At 45.2% G+C, this 25,274-nt stretch overlaps 2 protein-coding genes and 1 pseudogene across 4 annotated transcripts in view; 2 read left to right on the top strand and 1 right to left on the bottom strand.

The window, feature by feature from the left end:
* The window catches only part of C10H12orf56 (chromosome 10 C12orf56 homolog), a 118,996-nt gene extending 116,516 nt beyond the window's left edge, over nt 1–2,480 (bottom strand). The window contains exon 1 of one of the 2 annotated variants that reach the window (XM_003824806.7): nt 2,035–2,480. In XM_003824806.7, coding sequence (XP_003824854.2) covers nt 2,035–2,286 — 252 coding nt within the window. In that variant the 5' untranslated portion in view covers nt 2,287–2,480. The remainder of the gene's footprint in view (nt 1–2,034) is intronic. The other variant, XM_008978444.5, reaches the window with a different exon arrangement.
* A 556-nt stretch (nt 2,481–3,036) lies between these two features.
* LOC100967609 (small ribosomal subunit protein uS17-like) lies at nt 3,037–15,691 on the top strand (annotated as a pseudogene).
* Nucleotides 15,692–16,089: 398 nt separating this feature from the next.
* Nucleotides 16,090–25,274, top strand: part of XPOT (exportin for tRNA) — a 44,432-nt gene continuing 35,247 nt past the window's right edge. For both annotated transcript variants that reach the window (XM_055096508.1, XM_003824805.4), the window contains exons 1-2: nt 16,090–16,583; nt 21,744–21,877. In XM_055096508.1, coding sequence (XP_054952483.1) covers nt 21,818–21,877 — 60 coding nt within the window. In that variant the 5' untranslated portion in view covers nt 16,090–16,583; nt 21,744–21,817. The remainder of the gene's footprint in view (nt 16,584–21,743; nt 21,878–25,274) is intronic.

Raw genomic sequence — 25,274 nt, 5'->3', positions numbered from 1 at the left:
CTGTGTCACCCAGACTGAAGTGCAGTGGTGAGATCATGGCTTACTGCAGCCTCAAACTCCTTAACTCAAAGTATCCTCCCACTTCAGCCTATGAAGTAGCTTGTACCACCGGCATGCACCACCATACACAGCTATTTATTTTTATTTTTGTAGAGACGGTGTCTTGCTAGGTTACCTAAGTCTCCAACTCCTAGGCTCATGTGATTCCCCTGCGTTGGCCTCCCAAAATGCTGGGATTACAGGCATGAGCCACCTTACCCAGTCTAAAGTTTTAAAAAACACTTAGTAAAGGAAATTTAAATTTAAAAAAAATTTAGTTCAAGGCCAGGTGCTGTGGCTCTTGTCTGTAGTGGAACACTTGAGCCCAGGAGTTTGAGACTAGCTTGGGCAACACTGCAAGATCCTGTCTCTACAAAAAACAATTTTTTAATTAGCCAGCTGTGATGGCATGAGCCTGTAGTCCCAGCTACTTGGGAGGCTGATGTGGGAGGATCGCTTGAGCCCTGGAGGCTGAGGCGGCAGTGAGCCGTGATGGTGCCACTGCACTCCAGCCTGGATGACAGAGTGAGACTGTCTCCAAAAAAATTGTTTTAGTTCAAGAGAATGGAAACAATGGTAGTGAGGAAAAGCAATGTTGTATCCCGAACTTTTCCTCAACAAAGAAAATAACTTGGCACAGTTATATTAGTTCACAAAGGTATTCCGAGTAGAAAAAAAACTTTTTTTTCATTTAATTTTATTCTTTTCTTACAGACTCGTTCAAAACAAGCCATGACTCCTCAGCAAAACAGCTCCATCAAGCGTCTCGCCAACCTCTCCCTTGGGGCTCAGTCAAGGGAATGAAAAAACGAGGCTAGACACCTGTCCCCAACGGAAAAACCAAGAACACACCTGGAGAGCAGCTCAGACAAAGGGAGCCAGGCGGGGAAAACAGTAATTGGAGAGGAGACCGTGCTTCCAGTCTGTTGCTGGTTTACAAGGTAAATCTATTCCTGGACGAAAGGGGTACAGGAACAGCACCCGAAAACCGGGGACAGGCTGTGGCAGGCCCGACGTCTTTCAGGCCCAGCTCCTAGCGTCGACGTCCCTCCTTCCAAGACGTTTCCCAGCAGGCCCTGCGCCCAGTTTGGATCAAGTGAGCCGCCTGAGATTGCCAAGCTTCCTGTGCGCATCTCATTAACGCATCTGCTTATTCATGCATTTATTCTTTTGCGGGGGAGGGGGTGGAGGGGAACGGTGTCTCACTCATTCTGTAGCTCAGGCTGGAGTGCAGGTGGGGCGATCTCGGCTCACTGCAACCTCCGCCTCCCAGGTTCAAGCGATTCTTGTGCCTCAGCCTCCCAAGTAGTTGGGATTACAGGTGCACACCACCACGCCTGGGTAATTTTTGTACTTTTGGTGGAGACGGCGTTTCACCATGTTGGCCAGCCTGGTCTCGAACTCCTGACCCCCGGTGATCTATCCACCTTGGCCTCCCAAAGTGTAAGGATTATAGGCGTGATCCACGGCACCCGGCCTTATGCATTTATTCTTATTGAGCACCTAACATGCTCTAAGCATCGGGGGCAAAAAAGTAAATGAGATATAACAACACTTAACACACAGCATTTATTTGCACGGGTGTTGGCTTTCTAGCCCTCCAGCGACTGCTTCTAGGTAGGGGCCCTCTTTTGTTTTTGCATCCTCCCAGTCTAGCACAGTGCCTGACACTGACTAGGTGCTTTGTTAACAAAGGAATGACTTTAAAACGTATTTTTGATAGGGAGCTCGGTTCTCAAACCTGTAGCCCTACGTGGGGTAGGGGAGGCGGGAGAATGGGTGAACAGGCAGACACGAGGAGAATGGGAGACGTGTTTGTATTAGGAGTGCTCACAGCAATCCACAGCTTCCCTGTGTTCCTCGTTCTCAAATAAGAGGAGGGGAGTCGAGGGCAGGATGGGGCAGCCTTCCCCGCGCAGGAGGGCTGGGTTTGGGGGCCCCAGCCGGGAGTTCTCACTGCGCTCCCGAGCCCGCCTGCCCACCCGCGCCGCTCACCAGGTCAATGGCCACGACGTCCCGCAGAGCCACTACCCGCCGGATGGACTTGGGCGGGTACTCGGTTAGGTAGACGAGCCGGTCGCTTAGCACCACATACTTGAGGATGTGGTTCTCAGAGTTGGACACCACGATGCATGGCTCGTAGGCGCGGACCGCGTCGTAGACCTCCGGCGGCAGATGCCGCCGCAGGAACACATCCAGGCGGCTGTTCCTGCGCGCGGGGAAGCCGGACGGCAAGGGGCTGGCCATGCCCGGCGCCCGCAGCGGGGCGGAGTGCTGGGACTCGAGGCCCTCAGCTCGCCCTCTCTCCCCGCCCCCGCGCTGGAACCCGCGCGCCACAAAGCCGCCGGCCACGCGTCGCCTCCTCTCCCAGGCGCGGGGACCCGGGCCGCAACTGCAGGAATCGACGCTAGGTCGGCTTCCCTGGAGCGCCCTCCCCAGCCCTGTCCAGCCTCTCGATCTTTGTCCTAACCTCAGACGGCGATGGGCGGGGCAAGACGCTGGTCCTTCAGGCCCGAGTTGATGGGCACCTCGGGCTCATCACCGTGAAGTCCCCTGCGGCCAAAGGGCGGTGGATTTTTAGGGTCTCTCCCGCCCACCCCTCATGCCAGTCCCCACCACTGCGTACTCTGTTGCGGATCACACCATCCGATACAAACTTTATTGGTAATGGAAGCCAGCTTCAATCTGGTTTCCTGTTAGAAACTTGAAAGAGTTTAATTTACCGATTTATTTTTAACAACCCTAGAAACCTATTAAACCCAATCACACAGATTTAGCTTTTGGTTATAACATGGCCTGGCACAGCTTTCTGATATTGTCGGAGTGTAAACATAGGTCTTCTTTCTCCAACCAGTGAGAAAGGGATTTTTTTTTTTCTTTTCTTTTCTTTTTTTTTTTGAGACGCAGCTTTGCTCTTGTTGCCCAGGCTGGAGTGCAATGGCGCGATCTCGGCTCACCGCAACCTCCCCCTCCCGGGTTCAAGCGATTCTCCTACCTCAGCCTCCTGAGTAGCTGGAATTACAGGCATGCGCCACCACGCCCAGCTAATTTTGTATATTTTAGTAAAAACGGGGTTTCTCCATGTTGGTCAAGCTGATCTCCAACTCCCGACCTCAGGTAATCCGCCCACCTCGGCCTCCCAAAGTGCTGGGATTACAGGCGTTAAGTCACCTCGCCCAGCCTTTGAGAAAGGGATTCTTCACATGAATTGATGTGAGCACACCCAAACCAACCTAAGGCACATGGTTTTGTTTCCAATGCCCAGGACAATCTATGCAGGAAGAATGAATGGGTGATGCTGGCATCTTGAAAAGTTGAAGCTGATAGACTGAAGAATGCGGATTACATACCCTGAGGCTGCAGAGGAGTAAGTATTCCTTAGTTTTTACAGGCCAAGAATAACTTATTAATTAGGTTAGAGAAATGAGAAGGGCACAACAGAAATGCTCTAAGTCAGAAGTTCCATTTTTTATTTCGAATCCTAGAAAAGTTATTCTCTTCCCCTCCCCATTGACCCAAAAACCTGATAATGAAACCATATCGTTCATTGCTGTGGCTGCCAGCAACCCTGAATCAAATTAGATATATTCCTTATATTCTCCCTTTCTACATATTTTATTATTGTATACTGTATGTTATAAGCAACTTCAAATCCCTTGTGGAAAGAAGGTATAAATATATTACAATCCATAAACAGATATTGTAGACTACACTGGTACAAAGGGAAAGAGAAATGTTTTGGTCTGGCTAAACTTTTTTTTTTTTTTTTTTTTTGAGACAGAGTCTCCCTCTGTCACCCAGGCTGGAGTGCAGTGGCATGATATCGGCTCACTGCAGCCTCTGCCTCCTGGGTTCAAGCCATTCTCCTGCCACAGCCTCCCAAGTAGCTTGGACTACAGGTGTGCACCACCATGCCTGGCTAATTTTTTTTCTGTGTGTATTTTTAGTAGAGACAGGATTTCACCATCTTGGCCATGGCTTGTCTCCTGACTTCAAGTGATCTGCCTGCCTTGACCTCCCAAAGTGCTGGGAATACAGGCACGAACCACCGCCATGTAAGGGTCTGGCTAGACTTAAGTCTAAGATCATGTTAAGGAACTCAAGTGAGTAAAGAGAAGTGCCACCTGCTGGCAAAATCTTAAATGACCTAGTAGTTAAAGTTTTCTTAGGATCTCATCACACATCTGAGCCTTCCTAACTTCATAAATGGATGAAAAATGAATGAACTACACCATCCATAGCAACCTTTATTGATAAAAGATGCCGCATGGTTATTTCCTCCAAAATAAAGACTACTCATTATCTAAACCACTCTAAATAGAGTTTGTTGCTTCAAACCAACAGAAAGGCAAAGGCGCTTCACCTCTGCTGAATAGCCACACCTCACAAAAGCAGTTGAAAGATGAATGACTACAATATCAGAGGTGGAAAGTGAGGCCCACATAAGGGAAAGGCCTTACCTTAGTCTACTATTTTGTGTCTCTCAGGCTTCCTACTTCATACCTACTTCCCAGGACTAAGATAAACAGAATGACTGGACCAGGACCAAAAAAGACAGCATACTTGATATATCTGCCAAGAAGCCCATCTTGAATAAGCTTTTGGTGACAAGTGCACTAAGCTTAGCAAACATTAAAATGAAGCACAGGCTGGGTGTGGTGGCTCACGCCTGTAATCCCAGCACTTTGGGAGGCCGAGGCAGGTGGATCAGTTGAGGTCAGGAGTTTGAGACCAACCTGGCCAACATGGTGAAACCCCATCTCTACTAAAATTACAAAAAATTAGTTGGGTGTGGTGACACATGCCTGTAATCCTGGCTACTCGGGAGGCTGAGGCAGGAGAATTGCTTGAACCCAGGAGGTGGAGGTTGCAGTGAGCTGAGATTGCCCTACTCCACTCTGGCCTGGGCGACAGAGCAAGACTCCGTATCTAAAATTAAAAAATAAATAAATAAATAAAATGAAGCACAGAAAGAAGGGAATTTGACTGGGAGATTGGTGGTCAAGGTGACTTCAGTTAAACTTTTAACTTCGTGGCACACAGAGAAGGCAATACAATGGTTTCCAGGCACTGTACAGCAGTGTTGCCAAGGTAACAGCAAAATTTCTATTGCAGGAAACGGATTTAAATATATAGGAAAGATCACTAGATTTGGAGTCAGGAGAACTAGATAAGGGCACTAACTCTGTTATCTATCAGACTTTTGGAAAGTCACAACCTTTCCGAGCCTCAGTTTCATCATCTATAAAATGTGAGGATCAAATGTGATGAATTATAGACTCTATGAGCACCATAGACATATGAAGCATTCACATTCCCTTATCTTTTGGTAAGCTTTACATCAATCCATGGCCCATAGGCCACATGCAGCCCAGGAAGGCTTTAAATGTGGCCCAACACAAATTCATAAACGTCTTAAAACATTATGAGATTTCTTTGCGATTTTTTTTTTTTTTAGCTCATCAGCTATCATTAGTGTTAGTATATTTTATATGTGGCCCAAGACAATTCTTCTTCTTCCAATGTGGCCCAGGGAAGTCAAAAGCCTGGATACCCCTGTTTTACATGGTTAACCCAAACGCGCCAAAGATAGGTACCCCCTCCTTATCTTGTAAGTTCATCCAAACTCAAGAAACATTTGGCAAAGGAACTCCTGCAATCAAGCACTTAATAGATGTTTCTTGATAAAATTATCAAAAGGAATGGGACATTACTTACCTGGACTAATCCTCAAATGCAGTCTCCTTGAATTTCATCAGAACAGTGGTCTTAAGTGCAGGGATGGTCAATTTAAATAATTCGAAGCACAGTAGTTATGAGCATAGAACTGTAGAGCCAGATGACCTGGGTTCAAATTCCAGCTCTCCTATTCAGTAGCTGAATGACCTATGCCTCAGTTTCCCCATCTATGAAATGGGGATAATAGTACCAACCCCCAAAGGGTTATTACGAGGATTTAAAAAGTTTCAATAGTACCTAGAACAGGAACCTGGACTGGAGTAAATACTATATAAGCGTCTAAAGAACAAGTTGACTGGGCATGGTGGCTCACACCTGTAATCCCGGCACTCTGGGAGGCCCAGGTGGGTGGATCACATGAGGTCAGGAGTTCGAGACCAGCCTGGACAGCATGGTGAAACCCCATCTCTACCAAAAAATACAAAAATTAGCCAGTGTGGTGGCGGGCACCTGTAGTCCCAGCTACCTGGGAGGCTGAGGCACGAGAATCACTTGAACCCGGGAGGCAGAGGTTGCAGTGAGCCGAGATGGCACCACTGCACTCCAGCCTGGGCAACAGAGTGAGACTCTGTCTTAAAAAAGAAAGGAAGGAAGGAAGAAAGAAAGAAAGAAAGAAAGAAAGAAAGAAAGAAAGAAAGAAAGAAAGAAAGAAAAAGTTCAACAAGTATGTGATTTCCTGTTACATATGTGGTCGTTCTGCTCCCTATCTACAAGGTAATATTAAATTCTTCTGATTGGATACAAGTCTAACTTTCTGAGATTGACCCAAGGCAAATGTTACCTTTTTGGGGTCACATTTTTAGTGGAGAAGAGACCAGTAGGTTAGGCCATGAGAACCATGTAAGGATTCCAAACTAGAAGTACTCTTCAATGGTTCTAGGGATCCCAAGTATTCCCATTCCCCCCACTTGAAACTAAAGACAGACAGTACACACAGTAAGATATTTAGAATATGTGGCCTATAAATAGAACCTGACCTTTTTTTTTTTTTTTCTTGAGAAGGAGTTTCACTCTATCACCCAGGCTGGAGTGCAGTGGCGCAATCTCGGCTCACTGCAACCTCCACCTCCCGGGTTCAAGCAATTCTCCTGCCTCAGCCTCCCAAGTAGCTGGGATTACAGGCATGCACCACCATGCCCGGCTAATTTTGTATTTTTAGTAGAGACGGGGTTTCTCCATGTTGAGGCTGGTCTCGAACTCCTGACCTCAGGTGATCCGCCTGCCTTAGCCTCCCAAAGTGCTGGGATTACAGGCATGAGCCGCCACACCCAGCCCTAAACCTGACTTTTTAAAGGTGTCTCATTTAGGAATCTCTTAGTGCTTCAACTTAGTTGTTTTTTTTGTTGTTGTTGTTGTTGCTTGTTTTTTTTTGTTGTTGTTGTTGTTTTGTTTTGTTTTGTTTGAGACAGAGTTTCGCTCTTGTTGCCCAGGCTGGAGTGCAATGGTGTGATCTTCGCTCACTGCAACCTCTGGCTCACCGCAACCTCTGCCTCCCAGGTTCAAGCAATTCTCCTGCCTCAGCCGCACAAGTAGCTGGGATTACAAGCATGCACCACCACACCTAGCTAATTTTTGTAGTTTTAGTAGAGACGGGGTTTCTCCATGTTGGTCAGGCTGGTCTTGAACTCCCCACCTCAGGTGATCCACCTGCCTTGGCCCCCAAAGTGCTAGGATTACAGGCGTGAGCCACCACGCCCAGCCCTATACTTATTATTAATGGATACTGATCATTTAAATATCTACTATTAGTAATCTACTATTAGTAATTAGATGACATACAAAGGAAAGATGTCATTGTTATAAAAACCAGAAAAATGATTTGGATTAATGTTTTCTTTCACTGAATAATACTCCAATGCTCTATTTTGCCTCTCAGGCTTCCTGCTGCACATGTACTTCCTGTAAGAGGAACTAATGGTTGGAATAGGACCAATAAAGGCAGCATTCCTGACCTGTTTTCCAACTTCTTTCTCTGCCAAGAAGCCCATTATGCATAAGCTTTTAGTGACAATGGCATTCGGCTTTAAGAACAATGAGATGAAACACACAGAGAATCTGACACAGAACTCAGTAGCTATCAGCTCGTAATTATGTTCTTTTTGGTTCAACTCAATACATTTCACAAATATTTACTGAGAAATATTTATTAGCCATAAACAGAATCAGGATAACACTTACTTTCAATCTTTACAAATTGTCTAGTTTTGGCCGGGCATGGTGGCTCACACCTGTAATCTCAACACCTTGGGAGGCCGAGACAGGTGGATCATGAGGTCAAGAGATTGAGACCATCTTGGCCAACATGGTGAAACTCCATCTCTATTAAAAATACAAAAATTAGCTGGGCGTGGTGGTGCACCTGTAGTCCCAGCTACTCAGGAGGCCGAGGCAGGAGAACTGCTTGAACCAGAAGGTGGAGGTTGCCGTGAGCCAAGATCGCACCACCACACTCCAGCCTGGTGACAGAGCGAAACTCCATCTCAAAATAATAATAATAACAATAATTGTCTAGTTTTTTCTCAGGCAGCCAAGAAGATGGTGGATTGAGACTAAGCATGCCTACCACAAGCAGCTGACCATCATTCAAAGCAAGAAGAGGGTCCTGCTAAAGGAAACTGGCAAGAAGCAGCTCCTATGGTACTTACAAGAACATCGATCTAGGCTTCAAGAGGTCCAAAGAGACTATTGAGGGCACCTACATTGACAAGGAATGCCTGTTCACTGGTAACGTCTCCATCTGAGGGCAGATCCTGTATGGCATGGTGACCAAGATGGAGATGCAGAGGACCACTGTCATCCAGAGAAACTATCTCCACTACATCCGCAAGTACAATTGCTTCGAGAAGTACCACAAGAACATGTCCATGCACCTGTTCCCCTGCTTCAGGATGTCCAGATCAGCGACATTGTCACGCTGGATAAGTGCCGGTCCCTGAACAAGACGGAGTACTTCAATGTGCTCAAGGTCACCAAGGTCGCAGACATCAAGAAGCAATTCCAGAAGTTCTGAGGCTGAATGTCTGCCTGCTCCCCAAAATAAAATAGTTATTTTCTCATTCATACACACAAAAAATGACTAATAGGTAAGATAACCACACAAACTTAATACACAACAAAAACATATTAAAACATATTAATGCAATTAGAGATTTAAAAAAAAAACTAGCAAGCTGTGTCAAAGATATGATCAAGCACAAGCCTGGTTGAGGACATCTGGAAAGACCTCATGAGGGAGGTAAATTCGATAAATGCTCAAAGAGTGAATGAAATAATTTCTTTTTTACCTTTTATTATAGGCAGTTTTTAAATTTTTTGGCCAGTTGTAGTGGCTAACACCTGTAATCCCAACACTTTGGGAGGCCAAGGCAGGTGGATAGCTTGAGCTCAGGAGTTCAAGACCAGCCTGGGCAACATAGTGAGACCTCATCTTTACTAAAAAAAGTTAGCTGGGCATGGTGGTGCCCACCTGTAGTCCCAGCTACTCCAGAGGCTGAGGAGGGAGGATTGCTTGAGCCCAGGAGGCAGAGGTTGCAATGAGCAGAGATTGGACCACTGCACTCCAGCCTGGGTGACAAAGCAAAAAAAAAAGTTTGTTTTTCTTTTTTTAATTTTCTGATTATCAAAGTAGTACATGGTCACTGTACAGAATTTTTTTTTTTTTTGAGATGGAGGCTCCCTCTGTCACTCGGACTGGAGTGCAGTGGCATGATCTCAGCTCTCTGCAACCTCCACCTCTTGGGTTCAAGCAATTCTCTGCCTCAGCCTCCCGAGTAGCCAGGATTACAGGCACCCGCCACCACGCGCAGCTAATTTTTGTATTTTTAGTAGTGACGGGGTTTCACCATCTTGGCCAGGCTAGTCTTGAATTCCTGACCTCGTGATCCACTCGCCTCAGCCTCCCAAAGTGCTGGGATTACAGGCATGAGCCACCACACTCAGCTGAGAATTTTTAAAAATCCAAAAACTTATAGAAAAGAAATGTCTGGAAGCCCATGATCAAGATGCTGACAGATCCAGTGTCTTGTGAGGGCCTAATTTCTGGTTTGAAGATGGCTGTCTGTCTTCTTGTATCCTCACATGGTGGAAAGAGAGCTCTCTAGCTCCTCTTACAAGGGCACTAATCCTATTCATGAGGGCTCCACTCTCATGACCTGATTCTCTCTCAAAGGCCTCACCTCCAGATACCATACAGTGAGTTAGGGTTTCAACATATAAATTTTGGGAGACACACACATTTAGTCCATTGCAGACATGTTAGAGTTGAGGTGCTGGTGAGACATGCAGGCATCTGTGAATGCAAGTTGGCAGTACAGAATATTAGGACCAGAAGTACAGAACTGGAAGTCATCTTCATAGAATTGCGTGTTGAAACTGCAGAAACAGATAATTTACTAAGGGAGCAGGTGTAGGCAAAGGAAAACCAGATGGCTAAGAACAAAGGCCTGGGGAAGAAAACATGTTAAGGGAGCAAAAGGATATGGTGAGGAAGACAAAGAGGAATGGTCAAAAAAGTAAAAGGAGTTTAATAATAATATAGGGTCAGAAGTCAAAAGAGAAGAGAATTCTGAAGAGGAAGGAAATAGTCAACAGAGAAGTTGAAAGAAAAGAATAAATGAATAAAAATGGTCCCACGACTGGAAAATTTGTAGGAGTTTTAGTTGAGTGACTTGGGAGTGAAAAAACAGATTACAAAAAGTGAAGGAAAGGAAGAGTACGCACAGGAAACGAATGTGATGTACTGGAGGCAAGAAATCTTGAATCAAGAATCCAAGGTTCTAGTCTACCATTTACCAGTTATGTAACTCGGGATACGTTCCTTAAAATAGATCTACCTTAGTTTCCTCATCTGTAAATTTAAAATGGTGATGATGATACCTGCTCCATCCCTACAATGTTAGAGGAACAAATTAGAAGATACATGGAGGCACGGTGAAAACCATAAGGGACCACATATACAAATGTTATCTATCATAATTCTTTCAAGTACTTCAGCAATTGAAAGAAAAGGGAGACATGGGACAGGTACAAATAAAGTTTTGTCATTATAAGAAAGGGCCTTCTGAGCATATTTATAGGAAGAACAGACTCAGTACTATAGTCCTACACTGTCATCAATCCTAATGGACCTTCATTTGAGAGATAGGTTAGTGGCACACACTCTAGAGTCAGACTATATGTGTTTCAATCCCAGCTCTTTTTTTTATTTTTTTATTTGTATTTCAATGACTACAAATGAATCCCAGTTCAGCTACTTAATTTCTATGCACTCCAGTTTCCTTGTCTATAAAATGGGGATAATAATAGTATCTATCTCCGTAGAGTTGTTGTGAGGATCGATGTATAAACACTTTAAAACTGTGTTTGACGGCCAGGCGCAGTGGCTCATGCCTGTAATCCCAGCACTTTAGGAGGCCAAGGCTGGCAGATCACTTGAGGTCAGAAGTTCGAGATCAGCCTGACCAACACGGAGAAATCCCGTCTTTACTACAAATACAAAATTAGCCGGGTGTGGTGGCACATCCCTGTAGTCCTAGCTACTCGGGAGGTTGAGGCAGGAGAATCGCTTGAACCTGGGAGGCAGAGGTTGCGGTAAGCCGAGATCGCGCCATTGCACTCCAGCCTGGGCAACAAGAGTGAAACTCTGTCTCAAAAACAAAAACAAAAACACAAAAAACAAAAAAAACTGTTTGGCAAACATGCTCAAAAATGTTGGCAATTAATACATAAAAGCATTGTCATATGCAAGCATACATGCTTTATGTTAAAATTGAAACTACCATTACAAAATTATAACCAAGACAGTGAAAGAGATCTGATCTGACCAACTCCATTTTGCTTCTAAACTCCAAGCTGTCCTTGTTCATTCCTGGGCATAGGCTGAACTAACTTTGGAAGGATCTTAGTTTAGAGTTTATAGTTTAAAACAAAGACAATAACAGCCTCTTCCCAAAACACCCTTCTTACCTGGGGACTAGACTACCTTTGTAGGACTAACAAATTAGCCATAAGATTAGAAATTATTGTTTAGGAGTCATGCAGCTGGAGGCTACAAGATTCTGATCCTCCCCGAATTGTTCCTGGGGATAACACCACTATTGTAAAACCTACGATCAGTGCTTGAGATATTTTGCAGACCCTGTACTTGATAGATCAGCTGGCACCACTCAGATCAAAAAACTGGGTCATCTGATCTTGTGGCCGCCACCCAGGAACTGACTCAGTGCGCAGGAGGACAGCTTCAACTCTCTATGATTTCATCTCTGATCCAACCAATCAGCACTCTCAATTCACTGACCTTCCCTCATCCATCAAATCAGCCTTAAACACTCTGATCCCTGAATGCTCAGGGAGACTGGTTTGAATAATAATAAAACTCAGTCTCCCATACAGGGAGCTCTATGTGAATTACTCTTTCTCTATTGAGATTCCCCTATCTTGATAAATTGGGTCTGTCTAGGCAGCAGGGAACCTATTGGGCAGTTACAAAAGGAGCCTTTTGGGCAGTTACAAAATGATAGTGTTATTGGTCAACATGTTGATGACTAACATTTTCATCTGAGATGAGAAACTGCCCATCCCTTCATGGACGGAGGAGGCAGAATATGGAATGGTCAAATGTAATACCTCTCTCAGGTCCTCTTCAGTTGGATTCCACCAAGTGCTTCTTTATTTGTTCTTTTTGTTGTCGTTGTTGTTGTGGTTGTTGAGATGAAGTCTCACTCTGTTGCCCAAGCTGGAGTGCAGTGGTGCGATCTCAGCTCACTGCAACCTCCACCTCCCGGTTCAAGCAATTCTCCTGCCTCAGCCTCCCGAGTAGCTGGGACTACAGGCATGTGCCACCACGTCCTGCTAATGTTTGTATTTTTAGTAGAGGCAGGGTTTCACTATGTTGGCCAAGCTGGTCTTGAACGCCTGACCTCCTGAACCACCCACCTCGGCCTCCCAAGGTGCTGGGATTACAGGCATGCATCACCACACCCGGCTTTTTTTTTTGAGATGGAGTCTCACTGTGTTGCCCAAGCTGGAGTGCAGTGGCGTGATCTCGGCTCACTGCAACCTCCCAGGTTCATGCAATTCTCCTGCCTCAGCTTCCCAAGTAACTGGGACTACAGGCATGTGCCACCATGCCCGGCTAATTTTTTTTTTTGTATTTTTAGTAGAGACGTGATTTTACTGTGTTGGCCAGGCTGGTCTCGATCTCTTGACCTTGTGATCCATCTGCCTCAGCCTCCCAAAGTGCCGGGATTACAGGCATGAGCCACCGCGCCTAGCCTCTTTATTTGTTCTGAAATAATATGAGTTTACAAAGTTGAAAGAGATTTCTACAATTCTAGGTATTTCAACTACCATAAATGAAAGAGCTAATGTTACTAGATAAACTGAAGATAGGCTTTGTATGACATTCAACATAAGAAGTAGCCATAAAATGAATTTACAAACAAAACAGCAAGTAAAGACATCTATAATACGATAGATTGAATTGCCATATTCTTTAGGATGAGGCTGGAATATGCTGAACATACAGATTGCAGAGGCACTCAGCCCAAGATTAGTATTGGGCCTTCATACTCCACAGTTGATCATCACAGCTAATATAAGAATTCATGCAATGATTCAGTTATTGAGTTGAAACTAGCAGGCTGGCACTGTGCTAGACTCGAAAGATATACTGAAATAGGTAGGGCAGAAATCCTAGCCTGAGATTTTTTTTCTTAGAAAGAAACATTCAATAGCAACTTGTGAAAAAAGCCATGTCTGTGTCTCCAGCAGCAGTGAAACAAGATGGTGGATCCCCTCACCATTAACCCCCATATGGAAAGGGTATATGTAATTCAGAAGGGATGTGTATTATGTCTGTTCTCACACTGCTATAAAGGAATGCCTGGGACTGGGTAATTTATAAAGGAAAGAGATTTAATTGACTCACAGTACCTCAGGGCTGAGGAGGCCTCAGGAAACTTACAATCATGGCAGAAGGGGAAGCAAACACATCATTCTTCACATGGCGGCAGGGGAGAGAAGAATGAGTGCCCAGCAAAGGGGGAAGCCCCTTATAAAACCATCGGATCTCATGAAAACTCACTATTACGAGAACAGGGTGGGGGAAACCAACCCCATGATTCAATTATATCCACCTGATCCCGCCCATGACATGAGGGGATTATGGGAATTACAATTCAAGATGAGATTTGGGTGGAGACACAGCCAAACCACATCAGGATGTGTAGACAACTGAAGTACAATAACATCAAGGCTGTTTTGACATAAGGGCAGAATTTACAGTATGTGCTCTCACACAACCTGAAATCTTAGAGGCCTTCCGGGAACAGGGTTAATCAGAAACCAACATGGCAGATTAGTACCAAAGATGGAGTTACTTTAGCTTCCAGATTCCACCCATCCATCCAGCTCTTACAGTTTCACTCGCCCTCCTATTTGGAGATGGTCCCTGAGCTTTTAGGGAGGGTGGTTTCATATGATATAGCTTTAGCAGCAGCGCCCTAGCAGTGGAAAACAGATTGGGCCCAGAGAGATTCCAAATGAGGGAGATTCACAGGCTTTGTTGAATTATCTCTAGTCTTGAGAGTACCATGACTTTGGTTTTCTCAGAAGTAAAACAAGAGATACTTCTTGTTTATAATTAATTTGAATAATTAATAATTTGAATAGTAGAAACATAATGCATGCAAGGATTACAATCAAAAGAAAATTTGTATGCCAGAACAACAAAGAACCTATTTCGTTGGGAAGCCAACTGAGAGCAGCGTGAAGAAAATTAAGGCCTGACACAGGGACTCACACTCGTAATTCCAACACTTTGGGAGGCTGAGGTGGGAGGTTCATTTGAGCCTGGGAGTTAGAGATCAGCCTGGGCAACAGAGCAAGTCCCCATCTCTACAAAAACAAACAAAAATAGCCAGGTATGATGGTATGCACCTGTAGTCCCAGCTCCTTGGGCGGCTGAGGCAGGAGGATTGCTTGAGCCCAGGAGGTCAAGGCTGCAGTGAGCTATGACCACTCTACTCCAGACTGGGTAACAGAGCGAGACCCTTTCTCTAAAAACAAGAAAAAATTAAAACCCAGTTCTCCTTTAGCGACATCTTGTAGCCACTAGCCTGACATTTTAAACACATAAATTAGAAACATGATGCAAGAGTGATTCAAGGTATTTTATATAGGAAATGCCTGGTGTAGTGTCTTGGACAGCTAAATAAAGGTAGCTGTTAAAACATTAGTTTTATTCTATGCTCTTACCATTCCTCCCTCTCCAAGTTTTGTTTGTAGTCTGTGGCAGCAACCTAGTCTGTATTTAGTACATATTGAATAATCAACAATGAAATGTAAATATTGAGCACATTGTGTGTCAAACAGATGTATTAACTCAAACCTCACAGAAACCCTTTGAGGTCGGTACTATTAACAATCCCCATTTTACATACGAGTAAACTGAAGCACGGATAGACTAAAGTGCCTGAGGTCAACTAGTGAGGAGGCGGAGTGGCAGTCAAGTCGAGGCAGCCTAAGCCTACACTGCCTCTATGTTGCATTAATAAATTAATAAATCTGTGACCAAATAAATGAAGTGACATTTAGTAGCATGGAAAGATCCCGTGAGTAGGACTTCCTAAGAATGCTCTCCTTCTTTTCATGGACAAAATTTTAGTCTGTTTAAAATAAATTTTGGACCGGACACCGTGGCTCACGCCTGTAATCCCAGTACTTTGGGAGGCCGAGGCAGGTGATCACTTGAGGTCAGGAGTTCGAGATCAGCCTGTCCAACATGGTGCAACCCTGTCTCTACGAAAAATACAAAAATTAGCTGGGCATGGTGGCGCGCGCCTGTCATCCCAGCTACTCAGGAGGCTGATGCAGGAGAACTGCTTGAACCCCGGAGGCGGAGGTTGCAGTGAGCCAAGATCTCGCCATTGCACCCCATCCTGGGCGACAGAGCGAGACTCCGTCTCAAAGAATAAATAAATAAATAAATAAATAAATAAATTTTGAAAACCTGTCAGCACTCATCAGAGCTTTACACTGCTGTACTCGGGACACTTGGGGCCGTAGACAAGCAATTAAATTGACTCACACGTGGTTAGAACCACGTCATCCTGATTCGTGAATCCGTACTCTCAACTACTAGAAGCCCTTTGTGGAATGCACGGGGCGAACCTGACGCTTGAGCTCTGACACCACGCAGACACAGCCGGGGATTTAGGAGCTGGGTAGGTACTCCTGGGCCGGATGCCTCATCCCGGCATGCACCTCAAGCCCCGGCGACCACGCCTTCCGGCGAGCGCCAGGGAGCGCGTGTGCGCCTCGCCGCCCGGAAGCGCCGCCCGCTCGCTGCATGCTGGGAGTTGTAGGCCTCCGGCGTCAGCCCGCGGGCTGCCGCCCGCACTCTCCAAGAGACTGCTGGCGCCGGCGCCCGCCCGCGCGGCACCGACGCGGGGAGCGCGCTTCGCGCTGACTCAGCGGCGGCGGCGGCTGCGGCGGCGGCGGCGGCGTTAGCCGGCCCTCGCGCTCTTTCCCTTCCTGGGGCGCCGACCCCGCCCGCTTGCTTGCTTGCTTGCTTGCCTGCCTGCCTGCCTGCCCGGCGCCACGCAAGAGAAGGTGCCAGGGGACGCGGAGCGACTAGAGGCGCGCGGTCCCGGCCAGCTCCGTCTCTGGCGTTGTAGCTGCGGCCGTGGCGGAGGACTACGGCGACAAGGACGAGGGCCGCTCCCCCAGCTCTCTGCGTGCCGCGCCGCTCCGCTGGCTGACCATCTGGAGTGCAGGCTGGGAGGCGGGATGGAGTGATAGGGAAGGTGACTCGGGGCTCGGGGGCAGCGGGACCGGGACCAGGTTTGGTCCGCGTGAGGCTTCGAGGAAGTTGGCCGGGGCGGACCGGCCCGGGGGAGTCCCGACGCCAGGGAGGGTGCAGGCTTGGGACCCTCTATGGCGGTGCACCCCCTGGCTGGGCGGACCGGGTGGGGGTGGATACGAGCCGGGGCCGCCGCCGAGGAGCGCGTCCCGAGTGCGTGGCCGGCCGTTGCTTGGTGTTTCATCACCCGAATTGCCACGAGGCTTCCTTTAGGGGAGGGATCGGGGGAGGGATGGGAGCAAGGCTAGCAGAGGAGGGTCGGCATCGCCTGTGGTTCCGAAGCCCGTTAGTCATCGTTGTAGCGTTATCAACTGTGGAGACCTCAAACTTGATTCTCTCCCCACCCCTGGACAAAAAGGAAAAGTGTTATTTCTGTGCAGTAATTGGCCAGCACGGACGCTCCATTTCTTCTCAAACCTTCCTCACCATCCTGCAGGACTAGAGAAGCATGAGGTTTCCCTGTAACCAGAAAAACGAGTACTTTTTGAAAGTGCTAATTAGTTGTGGCGGGCGGGGGTTGGGGGAGAGTTACGTTTTATTAAACCGACTTGTCAGCGTGGTGTTAAAAGGCTGGAAAGATTCAGTCGTAGTATTTGAAACAGTCTTAAGTAGGTGTAGAGGAATTTTTCCAAATTGTTTGATTCTTAATGGCTATCCAGGAAAAGTTAAGGCTTAATATTTTAAGTATGTTGCTTGCCTTCCCCCCAGAACCTTTGCAAGATGCATAATTGTTTACCGTATTGAAACATTTTTTGGGGTTTTGTTGTTGTTTTGAGACGGAGTCTCTCTCGGTCGCCCAGGCTGCAGTGCAGTGGTGCCATCTCGGCTCACTGCAACCTCTGCCTCCCAGGTTCAAGTGATTCTACAGCCTCAGCCTCCCGAGTAGCTATATTACAGGTGCGCCCCGCCACACCTGGCTACTTTTTGTATTTTTCGTAGAGATGGAGTTTCACCGTGTTAGCCAGGATGGTCTCGATCTCTTGACCTCGTGATCCATCCTCCTCGGCCTCCCAAAGTGCTGGGATTACAGGCGTGAGCCACCGCGCCAGGCCTTCCACTGCATATTGATCGTCCAAATGCCTTCTATGTGGGGGATTCTTTCTGTAGTGACAACTGTTAACTAGTTTGTTTCCTTGGGTTTATTGGCTATGTTTTCCTTAGGGCCACTTAATTTTTCTCCCGATAGCTTCAGAGTGACTTGACCAAGCTTAAGCACTTTTTTTTTTTTTTTTTTGACACAGTGTCTCACTCTGTCGCCCAGGCGGGAGTGCAATGACACGATCTCCGCTCACTGCAACCTCCCCCTCCCGGGTTCATGCGAGTCTTCTGCCTCAGCCTCCTGAGTAGCTGGGATTACAGGCGCAGGCCACCATGCCCAGCTAATTTTTGTATTTTTAGTAGAGACGGCGTTTCACCGTGTTGGTCAGGCTGGTCTCGAACTCCTGACCTCGTGATCCGCCCACCTCGGCCTCCCAAAATGCTGGGATTACAGGCGTGAGCCACCGTGCCCAGCCAGCAATTTTTTTTAGATGGAGTTTCGCTCTCGTTGACCAGGCTGGAGTGCGGTGGCGCCATCTCAGCTCACTGCAACCTCCGCCTCCCGGGTTCAAGCAATTCTCCTGCCTCAGCCTCCCGAATAGCTGGGATTGCAGGCATGCGCCACCACACCCGGCTAATTTTTGTATTTTTAGTAGAGACGGGGTTTCTCCATGTTGGTCAGGCTGGTCTTGAACTCCCGACCTCAGTTGATCTGCGCCCCCCTCCCCTCGGCCTTCCTTAGTGCTGGGATTATAGGCGTGAGCCACCCTGCCTGGCCAGCATTTTTTTTAAAAAGCCATAGCAAATTCAAGGAAGCTTTTATTGGACTTCTCAATCAGGGATTCTTAGAAACTCCGAAATCGTTTTTTCTCTCTGTGGGCATTTTTCAGGGGAATGGACATCAGATTTTCTTAACATTTAGGGGGCGAAGGGAACCAGTGCCTTTCTTTGTGTTTTTCTGTCTTTTAAAAATGCTGATCTGGTATAAGAATGCCCCAAGTCGTTTCCATTCCCCATGTTCCTGCCTCTGACTATAAACAACGTATTGAGGGCTCACTATGTGCCAGCCATGCTCTGCCTACCTTATCTCTTTGAAGCCTTTACAACTTTATGAGGCATATGGTCTTTTTCCCATGTCATAGAAAGGGTTCTCTCAGGTTTTGTAAGTTGTCCAAGTGGCCCCAATTAAAAAATGACAAGATGGGGATACAAACCCAGGTCTTTGAAATCCAAAACCTATGCTCTACTATGTCCTAGGGACATAGTGATGGATAGTCAAGACAGTCCTTGCCCTTTAAGATTGTGAGAAATGGCCGGGTGGCTCACACCTGTAATCCCAGCACTTTGGGAGGCCGAGGCTGGCAGATCACCTGAGATTAGGGGTTCGAGACCAGCCTGGGCAACATGGTGAAACCCCATCTCTACTAAAAAATACAAAAATTAGCCGGGTGTGGTGGCTCACCCCTGTAATCTCAGCTATTTGGGAGGCTGAGGCAGAAGAATCACTTGAACCCAGGAGCCAGAGGCTGCAGTGAGCCGAGATCATGTCACTGCACTCCACCCTGGGCAACAGAGTGAGACTGTCTCAAAAAAAAAAAAAAAAGATTAATGAGAGAAAACTAGTAAGCTGGCAGTGACAGCATAGCAGTGCTTAGGATGGGGCATGTAATCCAATTTGGGAGAGTTGGACAATAGAGGTCAAAGAAGTGTTCTTGAAAGAGATGGCTTCTAAGTTGAATTTCAAAGGACAGCAGGGGTTAACCTACTAACAAGAAGAAAGAGCAGTGTGCAAAGATGAAAGGTAGAATACCACTGGAGAACTGCCATATGGTTCACTAGCACTGGCCTTGCTGACCTGGTGTGCAGAATAGTGAGGAGTTATTCAAAAGTGTTTGGATCGTAATCTGAGGGCAGTAGGGAGTTACACTGCCTTGAAGTCTGCAAGTACGTTATGAACCATAAGAGAAAGGGCTGAGCTGTCTTCAAAGCTCTCAGTCCATATCCTGAGTTATTTGATTCAGGCAGGCTCAGAGGAAAACAGAAAAGCCTATTGTAGGTATCCTGTAACCTGGACCTGAGCCTGGTTTTGCTATTCCCAAAAGGCCTTTCTCCCCTACCCCTGCTATTCCCAAAAGGTTTTTCTCCCCTACCCCCAATCCAATTAGTTTTTTGGCGTCTTTGGTTACGGTAATTGAAACAAAAAGCCCCACAGCCTTTTTTTGTTTTTTTTGAGACAGAGTCTCGTTCTGTCACCCAGGCTGGAGTGCAGTGGCGTGATCCCAGCTCACTGCAACCTCCACCTCCTGGGTTCAAGCGATTCTCCTGCCTTAGCCTCCCAAGTAACTGGGATTACAGGTGTGTGCCACCATGCTCCACTAATTTTTTTGTATTTTTAGTAGGGGATTTTACCATGTTGGCCAGGCTGGTCTTGAACTCCTGATCTCAAGTGATCCACCTGCCTCGGCCTCCCAAAGTGCTGGGATTACAGGCATGAGCCAGCACGCCTGGCCCCCCACAGCGTTTAATGGAAGTAGTAAGACTTGGTGTCCCTACCTTATAGGTCTTGAGAGAATAATATCATTTTTCACATCATTTAGAGTTTGTTCCATGTTTGCTCAAATGAATATGCATTCTATCAAAAACTAGGATGCCTTTTGCAGCTTATTATTTGAGAATGTTGGAACCTATATTGTGAAGAAGTGGATTACCTCTCAGAGATTAAAAAAAATCCTTAAATAAGAGTAGTCAGTGTTAAGTCATTTGTGGATTGTTTTGTTTTGTTTTGTTTTTTTTGAGATGGAATCTCACTCTGTTCTCCAGGCTGGAGTGCAGTGGCGCAATCTTGGCTCACTACAACCTCTGCCTCCTGGGTTCAAGCGATTCTTGTGCCTCAGTCACCCGAGTAGCTGGGATTACTGGCATGTGCCACCAAGCCTGGCTGATTTTTGTCTTTTTAGTAGAAACAGAGTTTCACCGTATTGGTCAGGCTGGCTTGAACTCCTGACCTTAAGTGATCTGCGCACCTCGGCCTCCCAAAGTTCTCAGATTACCGGTGTGAGCCACTGTACCTGGCTGGTTTGTGGGTTTTTGTATCTACTATTGAAAAACTTTTTTTTTTTTTGAAATTTTTAGAATTGGCTGGCAAGAGCAGAGATCTGTAAAATGCAAAACTAAGTCCATTGCTCAAAAGCTAAATGACTGGTTTTTCATTATCCTGTTCCTTTCATTAGACTTCTGTCGTAGTACTTAGTAAACACTCCAAAGGATATTGAACTCTGAGGTCAGCCATTCTAATGTTTTAAAGAAGGTTTGTGATATTTGTATCTGGAAGTAGACAAATTATTATAATTACTGTAATAGTCTGCATTTGTCATTTTTATACTTAACTGCAGTTGCACAATTGCATTTTTAAGTACTAGAGATAAGTAAAACACTGCATAAATTAGGTACTTCTACTATTTAAAGTAGAAAATGATTACTTTCTATACCTTATTAAGAAGATCTTGAAGACTAAGAAAGCTTGAGGACCTTAATGGCATACTTTAAGATTTTTAGGGGCCAGGTGGGGTGGCTCATGCCTGTAATCCCAGCACTTTGGGAGGCCAAGGCGGGCGGATCACGAGGTCAGGAGATCAAGACCATCCTGGCTAACACGGTGAAACCCTGACTCTACTAAAAATACAAAAAATTAGCCCAGCACGGTGGCGGGCGCCTGTAGTCCCAGCTACTCGGGAGGGTGAGGCAGGAGAATGGCGTGAACCTGGGACACGGAGCTTGCAGTGAGCTGATACGGTGCCACTGCACTCCAGCCTGGGCAACAGAGTGAGACTCCGTCTCAAAAAAAAAAAAAACAGATTTTTAGGAATTACACATTAGTGGAGTAGTTAGCAGAGCCCATTTTTCTGAGAATTAGGTTCTAACTTTTAGTTGTAATTTAGATAAGTTCCAAAATAAGTTTTTAAACATTTAAGCTTCTTTGCATGATTTTATCCATTTACGTTATTCAGGATAAGCATCTATTTGTTTATCAAGTAATGTTTTCTTTCAACTTTGTTTTTTGTGGCAGATGTTTATAAATTCTTCTGTGGGATCAGAGGGCACGCCTATTACAACCAGAAAACTCCAAGTATAACAGCGAGGATGGATGAACAGGCTCTATTAGGGCTAAATCCAAATGCTGATTCAGACTTTAGACAAAGGGTAAGTTACTCTGCTGAATCATTTTTTAATCATGTCACCACAGATTGGCATTAGAGGACTTGAATAAAAATGCACCTGGCAAAAGTTTACTTTGGGTAGAAATGAACAGAAACAAAAAAATTTGAGGTATTTGAATATATTTTGAATATAGAAACAGTGAGTGTTGTGATTTATTTTGTTTACTTGGCCAAACAAAAGTATTAAAATCTCATATGATTCAAGGCAGATCTTTATGCAACATCAGTCATTATTTCTAATTATTTAAAAATTGTAATGCAAAGGATTCGTTTAAGAGACTTTCCATAGCAGCAGACATGTGTATTTTATTTTCTCTTTGCTCGGCTTGATCTATACAAGCTGTTTTAACACTTACCTTAATGATTTTTTTTTTTATTTTAATTTTTTTCTAGAGATAGGGTTTCACCATCTTGCCCAGGCTGGTCTCGAACTCCTGAGCTCAAGCGATCTGCCCACCTCAGTCTCCTAAAATGCTAGGATTATAGGCATGAGCCACCCTGCGTGGCCACATTAGTGATATTTAACTTTCTTGTTATTTGGTCTAGGCAGACATAAATAAGCAGTTATGATAGGCTATGTCTTAAGTAAAATGGTTACATGACAAGAATCCATTATAAAGTGCTGGGATAGTTGGATAAATGTAAACAATTAAATATAATGTAGCCTACAACTATAATCATGACTATAGCTGAATGATAGAAAAATATAAAGAATGAGCCTATAATTAATTTTTTTAAAGACGTGGGCATTCGGAACTATAGGGTAAGTGGAAAGGAAAGAGGCATTTTCTTTTTACTTTTCATAGCAAAGAATACTTTTTATAAATGAGCTAAATGAGGTTAACAATCTCACTAAAAATTATAGCAGTTTTTATTCTTATTTTAAGAAAAAAATCTTTTAAAGCAGTAAAAAACAATCCCAACTAGTTTCTAATACAGTACCATGTGCATGTCTCTGCTACTAAATAAGTAACGAGCCCTTCAGATACAGGAAAATAATAGGAATTGAGATTTAAGTATCTGGCTAATTACAAGATACCTATCAAACAAGTTAGGACATCAAAAGACATTTAAAATCCATGTCTTCTGTGTGTAAACAAATCTTTCTTGTCATAGGGTTTTATGCTACCTACCTTCAAACATAGTTGAAGTATCATAGATCTTTACCTTTAGTCTAGCTTGGTATTGCATGCTTGTAATTAAAAGCCTTTGACTGTATGTTTAGTTATTAAATGGCCTTTACTGTTATTTTTATGTGCCTCTTGAAATCTTTCATTTCTTAAGTTCCAGCATCCAATTTTTGGATGAAAGAGGCATTTTCTTTGCCTCTTAAGTTCCAGCATCCAATTTTTTAAAATGTGCCATGATTTCTTTTTCAGAAAATTAAAACCAATACATTATTAGTGGTTTTAATACAGAAGCTCTGCTTTTTGTCAATAAAAATGGGTTCTGTCACATACGTGTTTTAAGCATCCAGGTCCAGGCATAATTCAGTATCCATTTAGCCAATCTGAATAACAATTTATTAGGATGAAAGGGAAGAAATCTTAAAGTGAATTCTGAAAGCCCTTTTGTTGCAGTTCGGGAGTAGTGGAAACTTAATTCAGTTTGGTGGTGAGAAGAATGACTGTCTGCCAACCCCAATTGCTCAGTTGTCTATCTGTAATTCTCTGTTTTTTACATGGGCAATAAAAGTTGAACTGACTCTTGTCACATAGAGTCAGTCAACCATTAGAAAAAAGGTATGGGGTAGAACTAGGTGGTGAAAGCTAGGACTTGTTTGTCAGTGTTGTAGAATTTTGTTTTTTTAATTGTTAGTAATGCATAGATTCAGAATACAAAGGCTTTGTTTAAAAACTAAAAACTTCCAGGTTATCTCTCCTCTCCTTCCCCTCACCCCTGCCCCACCCCCCGCCCTTTTTTTTTTTGAGACAGAGTCTCACTCTGTTGCCCAGCCTGGAGTGGAATGGCACCATCTTGGCTCACAGCAACCTCCAACTCCCGGGTTCAAGAGAGTCTCCTGCCTCAGCTGGGATTAGAGTAGCTAGGATTAGAAGCACACACCACCACGCCTAGCTAATTTCTGTATGTTTGGTGGAGACGGGGTTTCACCATGTTGGTCAGGCTGGTCTCGAACTCCTGACCTTGTGATCTCCCCGCCTCAGCCTCCCAAAGTGCTGCGATTACAGGCATGACTCACCGCGCCCAGCCTCCTCCTTTTTAAAAAATAAAACACTCGTCTTTGGCTTAAAACCTGTTATTATTTAAAGGAAATGGTATGTCATGACATTTCTAGCAGCTGAAACCACCTCTCCCCTCTTTTGTAAGTGAAATATTAGGTGGTAATGCAACATACATGATTAACTTCTACCTTGTCCTCTGGCCTCTGAGATATTCCTAAAGAATACCCTATGTTTCATGGACTGCTGTTAGAAACAATTAAGCTAGTACTATCTTTTATAGCTGCCTGTGCTCTTATAGTCTTAACTTCTAAAGAGAGACATTATTTACTCTGGGCTGTTTTCCAATACCAACAACCAACTCTCTTGATTTCTGTGGACACCAACTGGGTGTCCTACAAATCAATTCAATTCTGACACTACCAGGATTAGCATCACATCCCACAAGTTATGGGCTCGGTCTTACAAACCGCCCCCACTTAAGACACTAATTGAGTCCAGAACCTCTCATATTTCTGATGATGGAGTAGCCTACAGAACTTAGAAAAACAGTTGACTTTCTTGTGCTGATGAAGGATCCACCTCATGAGCAGCCACATGGAAGCGATGCATAGGGCAAAGTATAGGGGAAGGGGCACAGAGCTCTTGTGCCCTCTCTAGGAACACCACCCTCTCAGCATCTCGATGTGTTTGCCAACCTGGAAGTTCAAGAGTTTTTATAGAGCTGAATCTTGAGTCCCTTCTCCCCTTCCCAGAGGTTGGTGGTTAGGGCTAAAAGTTTCAACACTCTAATCAATTGATCTTTCTGGTAACCAGCTGTATCCTGAGGCTGTCTAGGGTTCCCACACCAAGTTACCTCATTAACATAAACTCTGTTGACCCCGAAGTCTCTAGTGATCCTTCCACCTTAGCCTCCCAAGTAGTTGGGACTGTAGGTGCACGTCACCACTTCTGGCTAATTTTTAAATTTTTTGTAGAGACAGGGTCCCACTATGTTGCCCAGGCTAGCCTTGAACTGCTGGCCTCAAGTGATCTTCCGGCCTCAAGTGATCTTCCTACCTTGGCCCCCCAGAGTGTTGGGATTATAGGTGTGAACTGCTGTGCCTGGCCCAAAGGACTCATTATAAATAACAAAAGATGGTCCTGTCGCTCAGGAAATTTTCCAAGAGTTTTAAGAGCTCTGAGCCAGCAACTGGCTGC

The sequence above is a fragment of the Pan paniscus genome, chromosome 10 (genome assembly GCF_029289425.2).
Source record: "Pan paniscus chromosome 10, NHGRI_mPanPan1-v2.0_pri, whole genome shotgun sequence".
NCBI classification, from domain to species: Eukaryota; Metazoa; Chordata; class Mammalia; order Primates; family Hominidae; genus Pan; species Pan paniscus.
This window is presented reverse-complemented; position numbering and strand designations above follow the sequence as displayed.